We start from the raw sequence: 19,015 nt of genomic DNA on the forward strand, positions 1-19,015 counted from the left end.
GAACTCAAAACATAGCACCGTACCAGCTACTAGGAAGACAGTTAACTCTATCCCAGCTGAAACCAGAACACCTGATAAGGTACCTAGACTAGGAAAAGGGTAGGGCAAACAGCATGATGTGAAGATGTTTAAAAGCCAGCTTTCCTGAGCCTCCCACTGTGCTGAATGTAAGCCCAGCACAAATGATCCCTAAAGTGCTAACATAGAATTAAACAAGAATACTAAAATCTCTGGAGAGTGTAGAAAGAAGGTGCTACACAATAGGTGTTGTCATATAATTACATTAGTTTCAAATTTCAGAGTATTTCCTAAATAAAGTGAACAGGTAAGTCACAGTCATACAGAGTGATCAGTTAGACCACACTTTGGGCATGTAGGAAACTTAGTTATCTCTTAAAATTCAGGCAAACTTAATCTGAATGTACTACCTGCATGAAAAAAGCATGTGGCTTCAGACAATGAACCCCTATGTTATTTCTATACCTATTTTCACTATAGTGAGGGGAAAAAAAAAATCTTATTTTTCTTCCTTTGGCAAACTGCAGAGTTGGTTAACTTCCTATAATTCAGTCAATTCAGTTTTAGGGTTTTGGTTTGGTTTGGATTTTTTTGTCTGAGCCATGTTGTTTAAATAAAACTACTTCTTAATTTCCTGTGTGGTTGCAGTCTCCCAGAAGAATGGTTTCCACTATTCTAACTTTAATTTCAAAACCAAACCCTTTGCATTTCATGACAGGAAGACAGGACATCATTACACCACAGTGCCACAGAGTAAAATCTGCAAAGCCAACAACCCTACAATCAAAGTTCAGCACAACAAATGGATCGACCACACGTGACATTTTATTATTGTGTACTTGAGAAAACAGAGTCCAAGACATCCCAGACATTTTATTTCAGCACCTTCACCCAGCTCCAGCGTCCTTCATTTGCCAAATGGCTTAAGAGCTGATTAAAAAAAACCATCTTGTATTCTAGTTCATTGCTGATTTGTGCCAACCCAATTCATTACAGACAAAACTTGATGGCTGTTTGGTTTCGCTATGAAATACTGTGATGATGCTTATGAATTGCCAGTTGGCCAAATCTCACCAAAGTGCTATTCAGCAACTTAAATTCATCTCAGCAGAGCCCCCTGTTACATGATCAAAACCACTGATCAACACAAGCCACTTTCTGCCTGTACTACAAAATGTCACTGGCATCTATAGTGATGTTAAAGGAACTCAAAAGATGTGACTCTTTAGGTACAGAAAGCTTCCCTAAGGCATAAAGCTGATGGAAAACTATAGGAAATGTTGATCTCTATTTAGCTGTATTCCCCATTTTATTCTTCAAGCTAACTCTTACCTCAAGAAAAGAATACATTAAGTACTTCATATTTTTGACAGACAAAATATTCCACTTCTGTGTTTATCTGTGCCTGCCCCCAACCTCTACCCATGTCTGCAGGAAGTAGGTCAATGCTATTGAAGTTCCACTGCATGGTGTCTGCTTACTACAATGCAACAGGAAATAATCAACATTAACACAATTATGTTCAATAACACAACTTGTTCAGGTGGAGCATGAATACTGTTTGCGCATTCAGACACATTCTTAAACAGCTTACAATAAAGCAGCTTTGGACTTTTAGTTGATCAACAAGCTTTTACTGTAGTCTTCCAGGGCCTTACGCTATCTGGACAAGAATCGTGACCTGGAGAGCAGGGAGAGTAAAGGAAAGAGCCCACCAGGGAGCCATGGCAGGATGACAACAAACGACACTTGTCTTACCTCCATAGAAAACAGGGAGCACAACTCTGGATCATAATGTTGGCAGGAGGTACAATTTAAGGCTGGGCCTGGTAAAGAGGGCTTAGTGGACAAAACCCATTTTCCCCAGGTTTAGACATTTAAAAGCTAAGAGAGGTTGAGTATCCTGAGATGGCACTTCATCTGACTGGTCTTAGGTGACTATCTATGAAGAAATGCATCAGGCACTATGGAAGCCCCTCAGGCATAATTTTTTTGCCTCGGTGTCATGTGAATGTGGCAGAATTTGCTGGTTCTCCCCCAGAGGACCCAGGCCACAGCATTCTCCAAAAGAATTACTACCTTCACTAGGTTTACTTGTAAAGCCTACCTCTAAATAAGGGAGAAATCTTTAGCAATCTTAATTCATCTCACAAAAATGACACACTCCAAAGAGTAACATATTAGTCAAGCAGCATGGATCTTTTGGATTAGACCTGAAAGCAAGCTTTTTACTTCATGTGAAAATTAAGAGCTCCTGGTCCTTGGTCCTATATCTCTTGCAGGGATGCAACATGATCCCTCAAAGAATAAGCAACGACACAGCTTATGAATTTCAGTTAGCTCTATTCCAGATAAATTCTAGGAAAAAAAAACTTGATGAAAGCTTTTTTTTTTAATAAAGGATTAATTTAAATATAAAACAATTCTTTAAAAAAATATACATACTCATGCTATGTATTTTTAATATAGTTTTCCAAACTGCTTTTCTCTGCTTTGTCAAACTTTAGTTTTTAAATATGCATTCTTTCAAGAAGTGGGCAGAGGTAATCCATTTGGCCGAATCCTATCAATAGATCTAAGACCAGCAAGTGGCTTCATCAAGTTGACCATGATTTCTTTGCAACACACAGACAACTGTATGCTGGCTCTTAACTGGAGAAGTCAACAGACACAGCACAGTTAGTTCCTAAGCCACATGTGCCTGGGAGTGACAAGTATTCCAGGGCACAGAAGCGTTCATGCAGCTCCATCTAATCCTCCTTTCTGTGTGACCGCTGGAGGAGCCTGTATCAGCTACTCAAAGTACAGCTGCTAATCACAGTTGTTAATTCTGAAGCTTTAACTACAGCATCAGAGAGGCACCAAAGGAATAGGAGCTGCAGCCACCTCCTAAACTCATGCTCCATCTCTGCTTTCCTTTTAACCCAAGCAGATTTTGGCACAGCAGCACATCTATCTCATACCTTGAACAGGAAAAGAATCCGTAACTTAAGTATTTGTTGCCAGCTATCATTGGCTCTGATTTTCATGGTCAATCCCCTTGGAGAAAGTTATCTAATCGATTAAAAATTAGCTAATTTTTAAGTCCATATGGGCTTCATTAACACCACCTAAGCACTTTATAAATGGCAAACCCCACAGATCCAAGGATCCACGTAGTGCATTTTAGGTGAATCCACAATTAATACTTCACCAAGACTTAAAGTGGAAACACTCCATGACTTACAGTGCTTGGCATCTTGTAACTCAGGTCTGATGTAATGTAAATTCCCCTATCCCACATCTAATAATAACCTTATAAATTACAGTACGATTAAAATGAATGACAGGCTCTTAAGCTTAAACATCTGCAGAAGATGGTGCTCACCAGACTGATTTCTGTTTCCAAACTGTACCTCTTCTCCAACGAGAGGGGGCAGTTAAGAAGGGAGTAATACAGAAAAGACTAAAAGAAATATAAAAACCCATAAAGTAAATTGATCATTTCATCTCCAATGTGAGTTGTTAAAGGATGAAGGTATGTTTATCTATATTCTGCTTGAAGTTTGAGAAAAATGAGTGCTACACTGTTTCAAGAATGGTAATTGTTTAGTCATTAACATTGTCATGATAGTTGTACGTTTATAATCAGGCCTTCCAGATGGCAATGAAACCATAACCACAATGCATATGTAAGATTTCAGAAGTGAATATCTATCTATATATATACGTGCAGCTTCTCATATGAGAAGTCCGTGTATCTCATGATCTACCACTACACCCAAGATAACACAGAGGGCAGAGTAACTAGTTGGTATCAGTAAGAGGATGTCTAAACTGGTATCAATCAAATGCATTCAATGGAGCTTCAGCTTCACCTTCACTAAAATGCACTGAGTTACAGACTTTTTTCTTCTTTCCCTCCCCCCTTTCTAAAAATACTTCCCTCAAGTATTCCACAGGGTTTGGCCCTGCTGCCTAAAAAACTTGACATATATCCTTTCTCTTAGAGTAAAGGAGACAGAAGAGGTACAGTAACACACTGATCTTTCAGAAGAGCAGGCAAAACAGACATTATATCTGGTGCAGCATAGAGAGGCCAAGTAACTTCGAAACACAAAGAGCCTCCATTTAAAAGAGCCACTAACTGAAAGGTTTGGGCTTTTTTTGTTGTTGTTTTGCTGGAGTTGGGTTGGGTTTTTTGTTTCAGGTGACTTAATTTTAGCTCCTGCCTTCTCAGTAAAGCATGAAACTAATTCCTGGTACAGAATCGTGGAATGGTTTGGGTTGGAAGGAACCTTTAAAGATCATCTAGTCCAACCTCCCTGCCATGGGCAGGGACACCTTCCACTAGACCAGGTTGCTGGCCTTGAATGCTTCCAATAGACCAGGCTGCTGGCCTTGAACGCTTCCAATGATGGGGCATCCACAACTTCTCTACGCTACATGTTCTGATGTCTTATCCTCATCGTATAAAATCTGGATGAAGATATTGAAGTACTCAAGCAATTGAACAACTGGATATGTTTCTTCATTGAAAATGAAAGCTTCACAAATACTCAAGAAAGTATGGCTTTGGGAGGCAGGTTTATGTGGTACGGGCTTTAGAACAGTAAGGGTGTATTTTGAGAATACATTGTTGCTATGAGTTATAACATATTTTAATATACCAAAACGGACAAAAGGCCAAGTTTTCTCTTGCTTTCTGAGTTTTTTTTAAAGTTGTTTTTTAGCTTGGGGACTTTGAATCCAAAACTGTTCAGCAACACTTCAATTTCCTTTACTCCTGAGGAATATGACAGAGGCATCCTACCATGACTACAATGACTGTAAGTTACGCAAGTTTCTCCATGTTCAGTATATTGATATTACAAAATAATCCAAAGCTGACAGTAAGTGAACCTTGAGATGAGCAAAATACACACAAATCTAAGTAAGACAGTGATGCAGATTGTACTGCAGCATACCTAAAAGTGATCTGAAGACAACAAATCTTCAATTCCCTTTAATATCCTTTCTCTAAAACTTTGTAACCTTTTCAATAATTTCTACGTGGATGGGAGTATGTATGCTGAAACTCAAGTCTAGACTATTCTCCAGTTTCATAGACTCAGATTATAACTACAGAGTCCATTTAGAGGCAGAAAACAGTAAATGAACAAGTCTGGAAAAGTTTCTTTAGGATTCGTCTACCCATATGGGTGGCTGCATAAGCAATGTATTTTGTGTTGGTAAAGATAAGTGGACTAAGTCTTGCACTTGAAATGAAGCAGCTACACACCAGCTGCAAGGAATCTTTATCTTCTAACATATACTTTTGAGGCTGTTGGGGCATAATTTGAAGAGGTGTCTCTGCAGAGGTGAAGCATGTGTGTGTGCAGATGGGTGCAAACTGTGTGATACTCTTACCTGCAGAACAGACTGCCATAGGGAATTCTTGTTACAAACAAAATTCCAGGCTCTGAAGAAAGCTCCCCACCTCCTCATCAAGAATTAATCCCAGGCTGAAGGTATGGGCATAAATGGTTCACGTTACCTTGGTCATAAAATACTTTCATGCATCAACCTTCCTAACCAGTGAGGATGAGACAGTGAAGTTTGAGTGATCAGACTTCGTGAAAAATAGGTTTGTCCTGCAAAACATCCCCTCTGCCTTTGTTTTTCATGAAAGGCTTCTCTTCTCAATGGTCATGCCTGTTAGAAAGTTCATTTGAGACTCAGGGGATCAATAGCTCTGTGGGGTTTTTCTTCCCTGGTAACTTCAGGTGTTACAGGCTTTCTATTTTTGTTTCTCTAATGAGTGGCTTAAAAATGGCAAGTATGCACTGAGGCTTCCAATCCAAACAAGGCACGACATTTGTAGCTTCAAAGCATTAAGTCTTTCCACAGATTATTTTAAAATAAAAAGCAATTCTACAAAGTGGCTATTTCCTCTCAAAATTTTTCATTGTGGTTTTTTTCCTAGAGAATAGTGTATTGAGACGTGCAGTATTTCTTTGGTGTCTGTTCTCTTTGCTACTAATGACACTTCTCAGTTTTGAAAAAAATGTTTGATAAGACACTGGTTATAGTTGGAAATGCTGACCTAACTTCAGCAATATTTACCCAGAGGGATCTCTGGTGTATTAAAGACAATATCTTGGACTCCTTCATGGTGTCCAGGGAAGGTTCAGTTTGCAGCTTATCCCTATTTACTGGTTGAAAGGTTTCCTCAATGATACTAAACAGTATCAAAAACACTGATGGAAGTAGGTGTAAAGAAAACATGAGGTATCAACTGTCTACATAAGAGCTTCTATAGCTATCATTTTAATTCTTCTTCTTTAAAAGATGATTGCATGTTTGAGCTTACAACTCACAAACTAGCAGATTCTAAATAATATATGTACAAATCATACCATAAAACAAACCTCACAGACACTACTCACTAAGTTAAACAAGCATACACACTGGTATCAAAATGCACAATAGAAAAAGTACACTATTCAGGTAAATTACTAGGAAAATCTAGAATAAAGAGAACAGCTCCTCCACCAATGTCTAAAAATGACAAAAAAAGTCTGTATGTGCTAAGAGTAGACTCCTAAAATGAACAACACATTGCAGAAAACTGTATTCTTGAAAACACCTAACAAAATTACTGATTGAGAATTAACGGACACGACCAATGAAAACCTCCAAACCACTCTCACTACAGAATCTGATTTAGTGTTAAGTATCATATATCCCAATTCACAGAGCCAATGTTTACAGTTGCTGAAGTATTAACAATAATCTTTTAATGTCATCCATACTTTGGAAAGGTTGAACACAATGGATGCATTTTAGAAAATGAAAGTTCATTCCTCAAGCAGGATAGTTCCTTTTTTTTTTTTTTCCTTTTCATTTTTACTGGGCTTTTTTTCCTTATGTATGTGATTAAAGGGGAGAAAAATTACATAGTATAAGTAGTATGTTTTTGGTTTTGTTTTGGTTGTTTTTTTCTTTTTTTTTTTTAATAAAAGTTGCATAAGGATTGTATTTCTCTTCTAAGAATGTACTTGACAGATATGTTTCAAGAGTGCTCACTTGTCCCTGAGGACCGTATTTGTATCATCTAATTTCAAACACCCAGCTCTCATCATCTGAATCACCCCTTGGAGATCTCACTAAATAAACGACAGGAAGTAGGTATTTCACATGCTCCAAACCAGAATGTGCTTAGGTGCACAAGGGAGATGGTGAAATTACTCTCTTAAGTGTTAGGCTATTTTTAGTTTTGGCTCTCATCCATTCCCCCAGCCATTAAAATTAGCTCTATTAGTCGCAGAGTTTCTTCATTTTGAAGAGCTAAGCAACACATACACCATGACCATTCTTCCAATAGCAGATAAAAGTCCTCTCCACCTCTCCTTCCATTACTGGAGATACCTTATCAAAAAGTTACAGGATGAGCTGTATTATGCTGTGTTTGACATGCTACTGGTTTAAAACCATGTAACGGTTTACTGTGTACTTCAAAGATACCTTAAGAATTTTCAGAAATTGTCACAGTCAGGAAAGTCAGAGACATGAAAAAAAATTACACGAACACAAAGTAAGATTTTTCCTTTCAAATTAATAATTTCCTAGCAAGAACTTTTATTTTGAAGGATAGCCTACTTGAGCTGAAACCCAGCAACTTACTTAGGCAGAAGTGCAGGAGTATGGGAAGCAGCAGGAATTGGGTAAGGGAGGGAGGGGAGAGCAATCCCTCCCAGTGTGCTTCTTCCAGAGACCACCAGGCTCTTGCCAGTGGAGCACAAGAGGCCAAAAAACAGTACAGGTATGACCTTCACAACACTAAATAAATGTTGGTTGAGGTGAAGTCAAGACCTACATCTAAGTTGCTATATTAACGAGTTCTGTGCTTACACTGACAGCTGAACCTATCACCTTTGACCTTCTTCTGAGTGTGCCTCAAGAAATAGTCTTTTCTCAACAGAGTAATTGAACTTACCAGAGTTCCTCCAGTGTGCCCTAAAATGTCACAGTTCATTATAGCACTGTGCAATGTGAAGGCAGTTACAGCCTTTTATGTTATAGAGAAACCTTTTTAAAAAGCCTGGCTTTATCAGTCTCCTTTCTAGAAGGTTTTCAAAACCCAACTGGATAAAGCTTAGGGCAGCCTGGTCTGATCTCATGGCTGACCTTCTTTGTGCAGGAGCTTGGATTAGAGAGCTCCTGAGCTTCCTCAAAACAACAAATTATCCTATGATAGGTTAAATAACATTCAAAACCGAGAATTTAAAAAAGTAATACATTCCCCCAGAACTACTGGGTAAGGAAGCTATGCATAACCCTATAAAGAACATCCAAATGCTAGGATTTGAGTATAAATCCAAATTACAAAACACCACAAAAATTATTAACTCAAAACTTTTCCTTAAAGCCAACTTAACAGTTCAGCATGATCCACAAAGTACCTTTACTGTAACATAACTAAAATATTTAAGCTTGTAGAAATAAGTAGTTTTAATACACAAAGTGAAAAAGCTACTAATAGATTTCTGCATACAACTTTTAATGAAAACTCGGTGAAGGAACACGAGCTAGGAGCAAGATTTTTGTTTTTTCTTTGTTGTACAGCATTGGATTTACATGCAACATCATTAAATGGTAAGCTATCTAGACAATAACATATCTAAGATATAAACGTCATTTGAAATAAGTTCATTTTCACTAAGGCAATGAGTCAAAATTCCCTATTAAAAACTTGTTTGAATACAAAAATAGGAATTTTAACGAACAAGCAACAAACACACACACATATATATTCTGATCAAAACATTATGTCATAGATATTCCAAGTTTATGTATTACAAGAAAAAATGAGGTAACAGGTTCATGGCAGGGTTGACACAAAATTGAAGACTTTCAAGATTGGTCCCAGAAGAATCCTCTTACATTTTGTTTCTGGAAGTGTGTTTTATCAGCTTCTTAAGGTACCAAAAATGGAATAAAGCTTGTTATAAACAAATGTATTCTCTTCAAGGGTGAAAGAGCAAGTTCACCAAAGAGTTACCAAAACGCCCCAAACAGCAGTTTTTGCAGAGTTTGCCAGATACACTATTCACTTTTAATATTTGAATTATATTCTAAGGCTGAATAAACTTAGTATACTATTTCTTTGGGCTCATTCAGATGACCAGAATTGTATACTATGCACCATCAGGATTAAAACTTTTATTAAAAAGCCAGCACATCAGAAGTAGTTAAAATTTTTTAGCAAGTTTTTTCTCTCCAAACCCCATTTTATGATCAATAGTTTTCAGTTGGGGGAAAAAAAAAAATCACAACTTAAAGAATGTGGAAAATGTTTTTTAAACAAGGAAGTTGTCTAAGGAAACTAAGATTTAATTAAGAACAAAAATACATACTTTTTTAGTCTTAATTATTTTAAATATTAGATTTGATTAACTAACTTCTGTGAGAAGAAAGCCTTCCTGGAATAGCTATCGTTCAGAAAAGGACCAATCAGTGTCTCAGCCAAGATTTTTAGAAATTCTAATGCCAGGCTTGGGCTCCATTTTACTTTCATTTGTTGTGGCAACATTTATTTGTAAGAGCAGTGCCCTTACATACGTATATTACAGGACGTGGGAGTTCCCAAGTAATATTACTTCATAATTCAACATTAATCATGATAGATAGTTTAAAAGAAGGCAAGATGTTCAATTACAAGAGTTTATCTTCTGTGCAAGGCTCGTAGCTGTTTAATATGCTTATCTCTCAAGCAGCTGACTAGCATTGCACTGCTTGTGAACAGCATTAGGGCTTCCCAGATGAGGATAAATTGGAGCACCTAGACTTCTATTATGCTCACAGGATATGAATGGGATTTTAGACATGTACTGGAGAATGTTCACTTCAATACTTACAATTATTTACTGAAATAATAAGAAATTTGAGTTCTAGTAACAAAACTCTGGTGACTTAAGTAATGCTGTTTTTCAGCTTTTGGGTGTAAGTGGTCAGAAAATACCTATAAATACCAATGTAGTCTACACCTATGCTGCTGAAATAACAGGCCCCAACTACCTACACTAAGACAGAAAAAGCACAGAGAACACTTGCAGAAGAGGACATATGTGGCCAGCCAGGACATGTTAAAACAAAATCAAACTGAACATTTTTCAGGTGTGCAGATTAAAAATGACAAGTAGTAAGACGTCAGCTAAGCATGACCTCCACACCTGTGATCTCTGACCTTGTTAACTCCTGTCAGACCCTTCCAGTTCATACAAAGACATGAAAACCCCTTACCTGTACCACTGTTTTGACAGCAGCCCCCTTCAAATCTTCACGCCTGCCCCCAGCGGCAGAGACACCTGCACTTGGCTGAGCTTGCCAACCCTCCTGTCAGCAATGCAGCTCCCACCTCACCAGCCACCTCTCCTTGCAGCGCTGTGGCACCTCATCCTGCCCACGAAGCTCCAACGCTTGCCCCATGGCTGCCCGGGCTGCTGACATGCAGCCCCACATGTGCCTTCCCTGGGCTCCAGCCTACACCGAGGACCACTCCTTTTGGTTCCTCGCAGGGTCAGTATGTATTTGTCAATGCCAGAGCAGAATATAGCTTTCCTATTTATGGAAGAAATGGACTTGATATGGTAGTGTTATTTCAGTGAAGCTCAGCCAGCCTCAGTGACTCTCGTGTCCCCTACAGCAGAACTCATTGGAGGGAAGACCACAACGCCTTTTCTTTTGAAAAGCGCCTAGCAATTGATCAACAGCTCCTGGAGTAAAGGCAAATATGTAAAAAGCACTGCCATGCACCAGGCAACACTCAAATGCCCTTCCAGCGTCACCCTCCTCACCCGGAAGCACTGGCTAAACTTCACCTTTCCTGAAATGCAGGGGGCAGGAGGACAAGGCTCAGTGATTGGCAGGAGTTACCAAGGTGCACAAGGAAAGGGTTCGGTTCGGCAACTCCTCTCTGTCAGACATGCAGTGCCACCAACACGTTGCACCATCAAGGAACAAGGAGGAGCACAATCCCTTTCTGTACCCCTAACGCATGAAAAGCCCAGGGAGACTCCAATGATTGGGGTGTAAGGTTTTAAATTTAAATTTTTTTTTTCTTCGAAATCAGGTCAAGTAGACCGCCTGCAGAGAGCACCCTGTCAGCCAGCACAAGCAGCTAGGTGTGTCTACCTAGTGGCCAATTCAGTATTATGAAATGCCTCTACAGAAACATGCCCATTTAACCAGCACTAACACGATCCTGGAGGCTTCACTTTCCATCTATTTCATGCATGTGTTTCATGCATCTTTATTTACTTATAATAAATAAATATTCTTTATTTATTTATAATAAAAACCTTACCTAGTCCAAAAATAAATTTATTTCAAAGGGTTTTAAAAATTTGTGTTTTCTTCACTAATAGCTCACTAACAAATCTGAAGCTACCATTAGCAAGACAAAACACTGGTCTTTTGAGAATCATCATGAAAAGTGACCCTCAAAATGCAGAGTTATTGTTGGAAGACCAATTCTAGCTAGTGGTATTTAATGGGACAAAAACCTAAAATCAGGCACTCACACTGCATGCATGACAGATAGAAAAATGCAAAGCACGTAAAAGTTTTGTAACCTCTATTCTACACCATCAAAAATTACAACCACGTAGTTTCAAACGTATCTTCAGTCATGCTCGATGCAGAGCAAAGCGTAGTTACTATTTGACATACCAGAAAACGTATTTACATACGCAGAATGACAGGGGAGATCTTGCAGCTATCATTTTTTAAAAAAACAAACAACATTACTCACGTGTGGACTTTATCACAACTCCTTTTCACAAAAATATTGATAGAGAATTCCAACACACAAACAGTTCAAATGAACTTGTTACAGAACACTAACAGACGTGCAATATTTGTAATACTCCTTCAACATGCACACAGCACTCTCACAAAGCACCATTTCTTCTAAAGCTTATAATAGATGCACTGGTGACAGTTGGAAGTATAAAAATAAACACAATCACTCTGTTAAAAAATTAGTGCAAAAGTAAAGTTTTTTTCTCATTTGAAAATGCATATTATTTTTTCAGATACGATTGATAGTATTATTCTCTTACAAAAAGTGAGAAGTCCTGCACAATACCAGTTCCACTTCTGCTCATTCTGAATTGCATGACATATCTGATGTCCTAGTATTCCCCAACCTTTGATCAAGAGCTCTTAAGCTCTATCTAAACTGAATTAGAATGTTTAAAAACATGAATCTAGTATTCCTAGCTCTGCTCTAAGTTTATTAAATGTTTCACTTACTCTCCATGGTCTCAATACATTATGTGTTTTAATGAGAGTGACCCATTTACAATTATTTCTAATAGGCAAGATACATCCATCTTAACTCCTTATTTGTATCATTAAATAAAAAGTCATAGCTTTCTTAAAGAACAATAGAACACAGCATTCCTAGTGCAACAAATTCAGTCTGAAGTAGAACTACATTTCTCTCATATTTCAAAAAAAGTTGAAAAATGTTTTCAACTGTTCAGTTAAAGGCTGCTTTAAACTTCATAATGCAGAAGTGTTGTAAGAGTCCCTTTTCTTCCAACAACTCATCAATGAAAGGCTGACATCCAGTCCTATCAGTCATTTAAAGAATGTGTGCAAAAATAATTTGAGTATTCTATGAAGCAGTTAATTTCACTAAGATCTCAGACATTGAAATAATGCTTCCTGTTAAAGGGACACCTACACTAACCAGTGTTCAAGGGCTCATATTAAGCTGATTAAGCTATAAAGCAACGTTCCCCCAAATCTTATTCCAAGAGTTTTTCTCATACATATTTTTTTTTAAAAACAAAGATTATATTGCAAATCTGAGGGCCAGTCCAGGGGTTTTTTGTGGGGGTTGAGTTTTGTTTTTTTTCACACAATATGGGAAAAGGTCCCTTTAACGAGGAAGGAGACAGGTATCACTTAATCAGGATGTGGGAATGGAATCTGTACCTATGGGTAAATGGCAATGCGTTCTGGGTTGGTTCAGCCCTTGGTTCTGAGTTCTGTGTCACTTCCGGCGTCGCTCTCTCGTCATCTGTCCCATTAATACTTTCCGGCGTTAAAGGAGACTGAATATCCCCTCCAGCTGATTCCTTAAGTAAAATAAACAACACATTAAAATTACAAACTGACCTGCTCAGGAAGGCTATGTGCACATAAGCACTAACATTAATTCTTAAATGATACACAGATTTTAGCTACTATTAACGTGAGGCTCAAATTTCCAGCATCCCTCATGGGATTCATCATATGAAATTAATCGAGAAGTATACTACCGTAAGAGTCACATTGGCTTGTAAAAAACACAACTGACCTACAAATTATTTTCAGGCATCCAGCCTGCTGCTTATTACAGACCTCTCTCCTACCTGGTATTACATTCAGCCCTCATCCTGCTACACAATGTGTGACTATTGACATCCAGGATTCTTGTCTCTTACTTTATATTTTAACACAGTCAAACAAACAATTCTGATATTTGTTTCAAAATCTAGCTTTCATATTGTTTATTAACTGAAGAGAACAGTGGAAGGCCCATTGAAGGTGCATTCACTGTTCCACCTATGAGCCATCTGTAAAGAACACTTGTTCAGCAGAGTCCTTGCAAAACCTCTGCAGGCACATTAGCCTGGCCTACCGCTTGCTGGTCATGGTATTATCTGGGAAGGAGAATACTCCAGCTACACCCAGGCAGCTTCTGCTACTGCTATGTAACTGGACACCCAAAAACCTTAATGGCTGCCTCCCAGCAAAGGCACTGGTGTGGTTTTTTAATCACCCTTTATCATGGTAACATGTGCATTTGTGTTTTGGCCAAAAAACACCATTTGCTGATTTCTAGTCACTGAAAACTAATTCTTTTTCATACAAAGTACACCCTTGTAGCCCACATCCTAAGTTAGAACGTTATAGACTTTTCAGTCCCTGTATGTGGTTTTAGTATTTCCTTTCCTATTATATTCTTTTTCAAGTAATGATTTTTGCATGAGATAAGCAAGTCATATAAGCTAAGTAGCTCATCTTGATTTTAAAATGTCTTAGCAGGCTTTCAGTAATCAAGTGGTAGCACTTTAAGATAGAGGAGTTTCATGAATAGCGTTCAATGATGACATGGAAGGATGTCTATACAGCGGAGGACTGGCTGAATTACTGTATTTCCAAAAGCTAAGCATCTCCTATGGCCACACAGCCTTCTACCATCTGCATGAGGAACAGATAAAACCGCTGTTTAAAGTTATTAAACTGAAGCACAAGCGCAGTATCTGGAAGGCCAGCAGCTCCTCTTCCCAGCTCTTTGACACTGCATAGGAAGCTGAAGAACAGCAGTCTCAGAAGGAATTACAAAATATCTGAAGATGGTCATGATCTTTAAAGACCAGGGCCTAATTTTGAGCCTCCACTTGTAGCCTTCAACTAGTTTACAAGGATAAGGCTTTTTGAAAGCCAGTACTGAAGCTGATCCTCCATCTACAGGAAATGTCATCCTTGACTTTGAGATTTAACTAGATGGAAAAACTGACTTCTTTTACAGAAAGTAAGATCTGGCTGTCATGATCACTTTCCACACCTTTCTGGTATCCCTTAACCAAAAATATCTTGTTCAACATTTTCATTGCACTTTAAAGTACGTTAGGCACTTGCAGCACAACAACTGTCAAAATTTTGCTTTTATTCTGCCACATTTCTCACATAGCGAGAGATATGTATCTCATTCTACAACTTGAATTCGTGCGTGATACAACATTCTAATAATGACTTCAAGTTCTATTATGTTTAGCATTCATCAAGCTATAAAATGCACATGCACCAGTGTCTCCATTCTGCACCTTATTAAATTTCTGCTGATTAAAAAGCAGAAATAGTAAGCTTACACTGAATTAATTCCACAGATATAAACTGTTATTTATAATAGAAATGTAAATTTTTTTATTACATGAATGCAAATTGTTACCTACTTTCAGGAAGAATCTCGTTATTTTGTTCTCAAAACTATTATCTTAACTGTTAATACTACAAGTCAAAATGAAATCTTTGTTTTTGCAGAACAATTTTACTGAACTGAAACTGAATTGAAATTAAGTGTGAAAGGAGAGCAGAGCTTGGAAGATCATCAAGCAAATGAATTATTCTATACAAATTATATAGTTTTGTCTATTATTAGCTTCTGACTTGATAAACAGTTTCCAGTGACATTAAATGAAAGCCTTTATGGACCCAAGAGTTTCTCTTTTATTTCCTCCTCTTCCCAAACTATGCTACTATTCTAAAAATACATACCACACCCTACAAAATCTGGATGGCTTGTATCTTTAAGCTAAATTTCTACAACACTATTATTAGGTACATAAAGCCAGAGGCCACTTATTAAGATGTTTTAAGCGTGAATGCATAAAAATTATTTCAGCAGAAGAAAAACAAACATGTAAGTTCCATCTACGCTCATTTTTCAGTAAAGCACTTTCACAGACTTCTAATGTGAATGAAATTCAAGTGACAAAAACTAATGCAGACAAACATCACAGTCTGTGTAATACCTAAAGGTTCACTGCTTGCAAATTCACGAGGGGCTGATTTTTTATGTACAAGAGAAGCATGAGATTCTAGTGTGTATTTCTTCCACCAATAATACAGGTTAATCAGTGCTCTCACACACTCACAACTATCCCTGCGTGATAAATAATTTATTTGCAGGCAACTATAATGAAGTTGGCTATGAATAAAACACCAAAAACAACTGAAAAAGCCACTTACACTGAACAAATTTTTTACAAATGTTTACAAATAATATGTTCCCATTTTATATTAATTAAAGAGAATAAAAGAATTTTAGAAACATTTTTGTGAGATGTTCATATGTAATGAATTTTTTATTCCATACCATTATAGCTTCACACATCCACTCCAGAGTTGGGGAAGAAACTGCAGTCAGCTTAAAAAGAGATTTGCACCCTTCCCTCCTAGCTGGGAGAACCAGTTAACTTAGTTCTAACAGTCAACTGTATAGACACTATATGGAAAAAAACAGTGCTTAAATTGAAAACTACAAGTCTTCCTGAAAATCAGTGATATATTTTAAGGCCTGCTATTTCCCACTCATGACAGCTACAAATAGGTATTTCATGCATTTGAGAAGAAAGGATTAACAGCTCTCCTGTGGCATAAAACCACTATTCTTTCATATGTAGGTTTCTGGAGGATATTGAACTTTAAGTGACTCACCAGTCCTGGACTTACACGTGGACTGAGGATTAGTGTTTTTCTACATGACAAGTAAATGTGAGTGTCTGACTCATGTATATCGTGCTATTTAAGAGTTTGTCAGAGATCTGCACTGTCTAAAGGAGCTCTGGCCCTACTAATGAGTATGCAGGACTTCAGTGATGTCAAGCAGTATAAAAATGACATTGCCTACATTATATAAACTAAACATAACAGAGGGAATTCATCAAAAGATGCCTTAAATTTCAAAATCTTATCAACAAAATGCATGCACTCACGAAAGAATTTTTAAAGTAAAACAAGCAGACTTCACAGCACAGATCAAGCCACTTTTTAATGGTGACTAAATACAGAACAGAAGAAAAGGAGTAGGTAGATGGTTCTAAAATCATGAACAAACCAAACCAATTCCATCTTGTTTTCTTATTAATTGCTATACTGTTTTCTCATTAAATATTCTATACACTTCCCTGGCATTGCTGTTCTTCATACTGCTTCTATGTTCAGTACTGAATGGCAATGGCGTAAGTCTGCCAGTTACTGACTCAGATACCGTTAACACATGTGAAACATTTGTTCCAGTATAGAAATTCACATAACATCCCAGAAGGTTATTTTTCCCACAAGCTTTGTAAGTACATTTTGTACTGCTACAAAGAAAAAGCTAACAGGTGATAAACCATGACCATTTTGTCAAAACCAACCCATTCCATGCACTAAAAAATGTTGTGTGTCTAGAACTTTTCAGGCAATAGCTATTGCTAACAGTCTGTATAGGAGGGGCTCAGAATCACAGACAAGACTATTTTGAGTGAATTACTCACCATACATTTTCAGAAATTAACAGATGTCTTAATCTGAAATTATCAGGGTCAAATAAAATATCTGAGGACAGATTCTTGCTTAAAGAAAAAGAAGAACTGAGGTTCAGACTCCAGCTGATTGTAAGACTGATGTGGTGAGACTGCAAACAAACTGCTCTATTTGGTTCTGTACTTGAACCCAATTAAGGTTACTTTAAAAAAGAAAAAAAAAGGGGGGGGGGGGGGGAGAACGACACTGTTTTCAGGCTATTGCTTCATGCAGGTCAGTGAACTCCAAGTTGAAGTGTTGATCTTTCAGTGCACTGGCAATCTTGTAACTGAAAATAGGCCATGGGTGGCTTGTCACTGTAAGATCCATAAGTTTATGACATGAGCAAAATAATTCCCTATATTAACAGATGGGTCTGGGAAATAGAGGTGGCACAGCAGGGGAGCCAGTATTTGAGTTTTATATAAACCAGATAAGAGCATTGCAAAGCTTTATTACCTAACGCTGAGTTGAAGGGACACCAGATGGGGTACCTCTGTGCATAGGTGGTCTTAGAAGTACCAAAATAGACAACTACTTTCTAGACTGAATCCACGAAACATATCAGGTATAGATAAAGTGTGTATTACTATATTAATCCATCTTAATATAGATGGGTTGAAAGTACAAGTTCTCTGGCACAGGAACAATGTTTTCCTCTTAAAGAAAGCACCGTGCACTCAGTGGGACTTACACATAACATAAGAGCATCTCTCTCGTAATTTATTGGTCCAGGCCACTGTCTTTCTCTGGACAAGTTAAGTTCTTTTTACAATCAAGGTAAATGGTGATTTTATATATTATCAGATATTCTGGGAAATTAAAGCAAAACCTGCTGGTAAACAGGAGGAGAACAGGCAGTATTAAAGAAACTGTAAGAATGCATAGTTTAAAATTAGCAGCAGCACAGCTTTAGGGGAAAGGGAACTCCTGCTGTTAAGTACTTGCAAATTGGGCTATGTATTGTTTTCTTTCTACTATGTGTTACACACACAGACACACACCCACACACCCTGCCGAAGAATACATGCTATCAGATGAAACAGCACATCCAAAAAATCCTTAACGTGAACTACTACTTCCTGGCCATTGAGGCACTTTTCTGGTGGAAATATCTAGCCAAATAGTACCAACATTTTGCTAAAGCTCATAACACCTTAAAGAAGCAGCCTAACTTCAGTGGACTATAGATAAGATTGTTCTTAAGTTGTAACATGGTTAACTCTGGTAAGTCCTTGAACTACCAACACATGTTCTATTTCTGAGATAGATATTTCCATTATTACCTCATTTTCTCTTTCTCCTTAGTTTCACAACAAGTTTTTGCAGGACCTTCAGAACTGAAACTCACACATACCAGCAGTATTTGCAGGGTTACATCAAACAACAGTGAAGAGCAAATACCTCATGCAGGGTTTTGTTACACTAGTTGTAGAGGTATTTTAATAAAGATTCAACCTGTAGGGACATACTGAATGCAGAAAAAAGCACATGTACTTTTCAGAACTGTGTAGCAGAGAAGGTGGGCAATGTACCATACCTGGTACTTTAACTGGTAAATAATAAGGGCATTTTATAAAGCAGTACCAAAAGAAATATAAAGTTTTATTTGCCATGTATATTTTCCAGCCTTGATACGCCCTATCTTCCTACCTATTAATAATGTAATGCAGAAGGACATCTACAAGTCCAAAACAGAAGAGCAATTAACACTTGTCGCTAACTGGGTTACCGTTACAGAGCTCACTACTCACACACTACCTCCCAATGCCTTTCCTCTCAAAGCTTCCTAAAAAAGCTGGGCTCCTGTGAAGTCTTGACTGGCCACTGCAAGAAAGGCAATACTTGAATTACTTGCCTTGCAGCCACTTTTTGGCAGATGATCAAAATGACAGCAAGTGCTCCTTCA

The 19,015-nt window shown here is 37.8% G+C and overlaps 1 protein-coding gene across 1 annotated transcript in view; it reads right to left on the reverse strand.

Annotated features, from left to right (window-relative positions):
• HOMER1 (homer homolog 1 (Drosophila)) overlaps positions 1-19,015 on the reverse strand; it is a 99,992-nt gene that overhangs the window by 40,528 nt on the left and 40,449 nt on the right. Inside the window, exon 6 of the mRNA XM_010582878.1 lies at positions 12,985-13,127. Within this exon, the coding sequence (XP_010581180.1) occupies positions 12,985-13,127 (143 nt within the window). The remainder of the gene's footprint in view (positions 1-12,984; positions 13,128-19,015) is intronic.

The sequence above is a fragment of the Haliaeetus leucocephalus genome, unplaced genomic scaffold, assembly GCF_000737465.1.
Source record: "Haliaeetus leucocephalus isolate CR32 unplaced genomic scaffold, Haliaeetus_leucocephalus-4.0 Scaffold849, whole genome shotgun sequence".
In the NCBI taxonomy this organism is placed as follows: Eukaryota; Metazoa; Chordata; class Aves; order Accipitriformes; family Accipitridae; genus Haliaeetus; species Haliaeetus leucocephalus.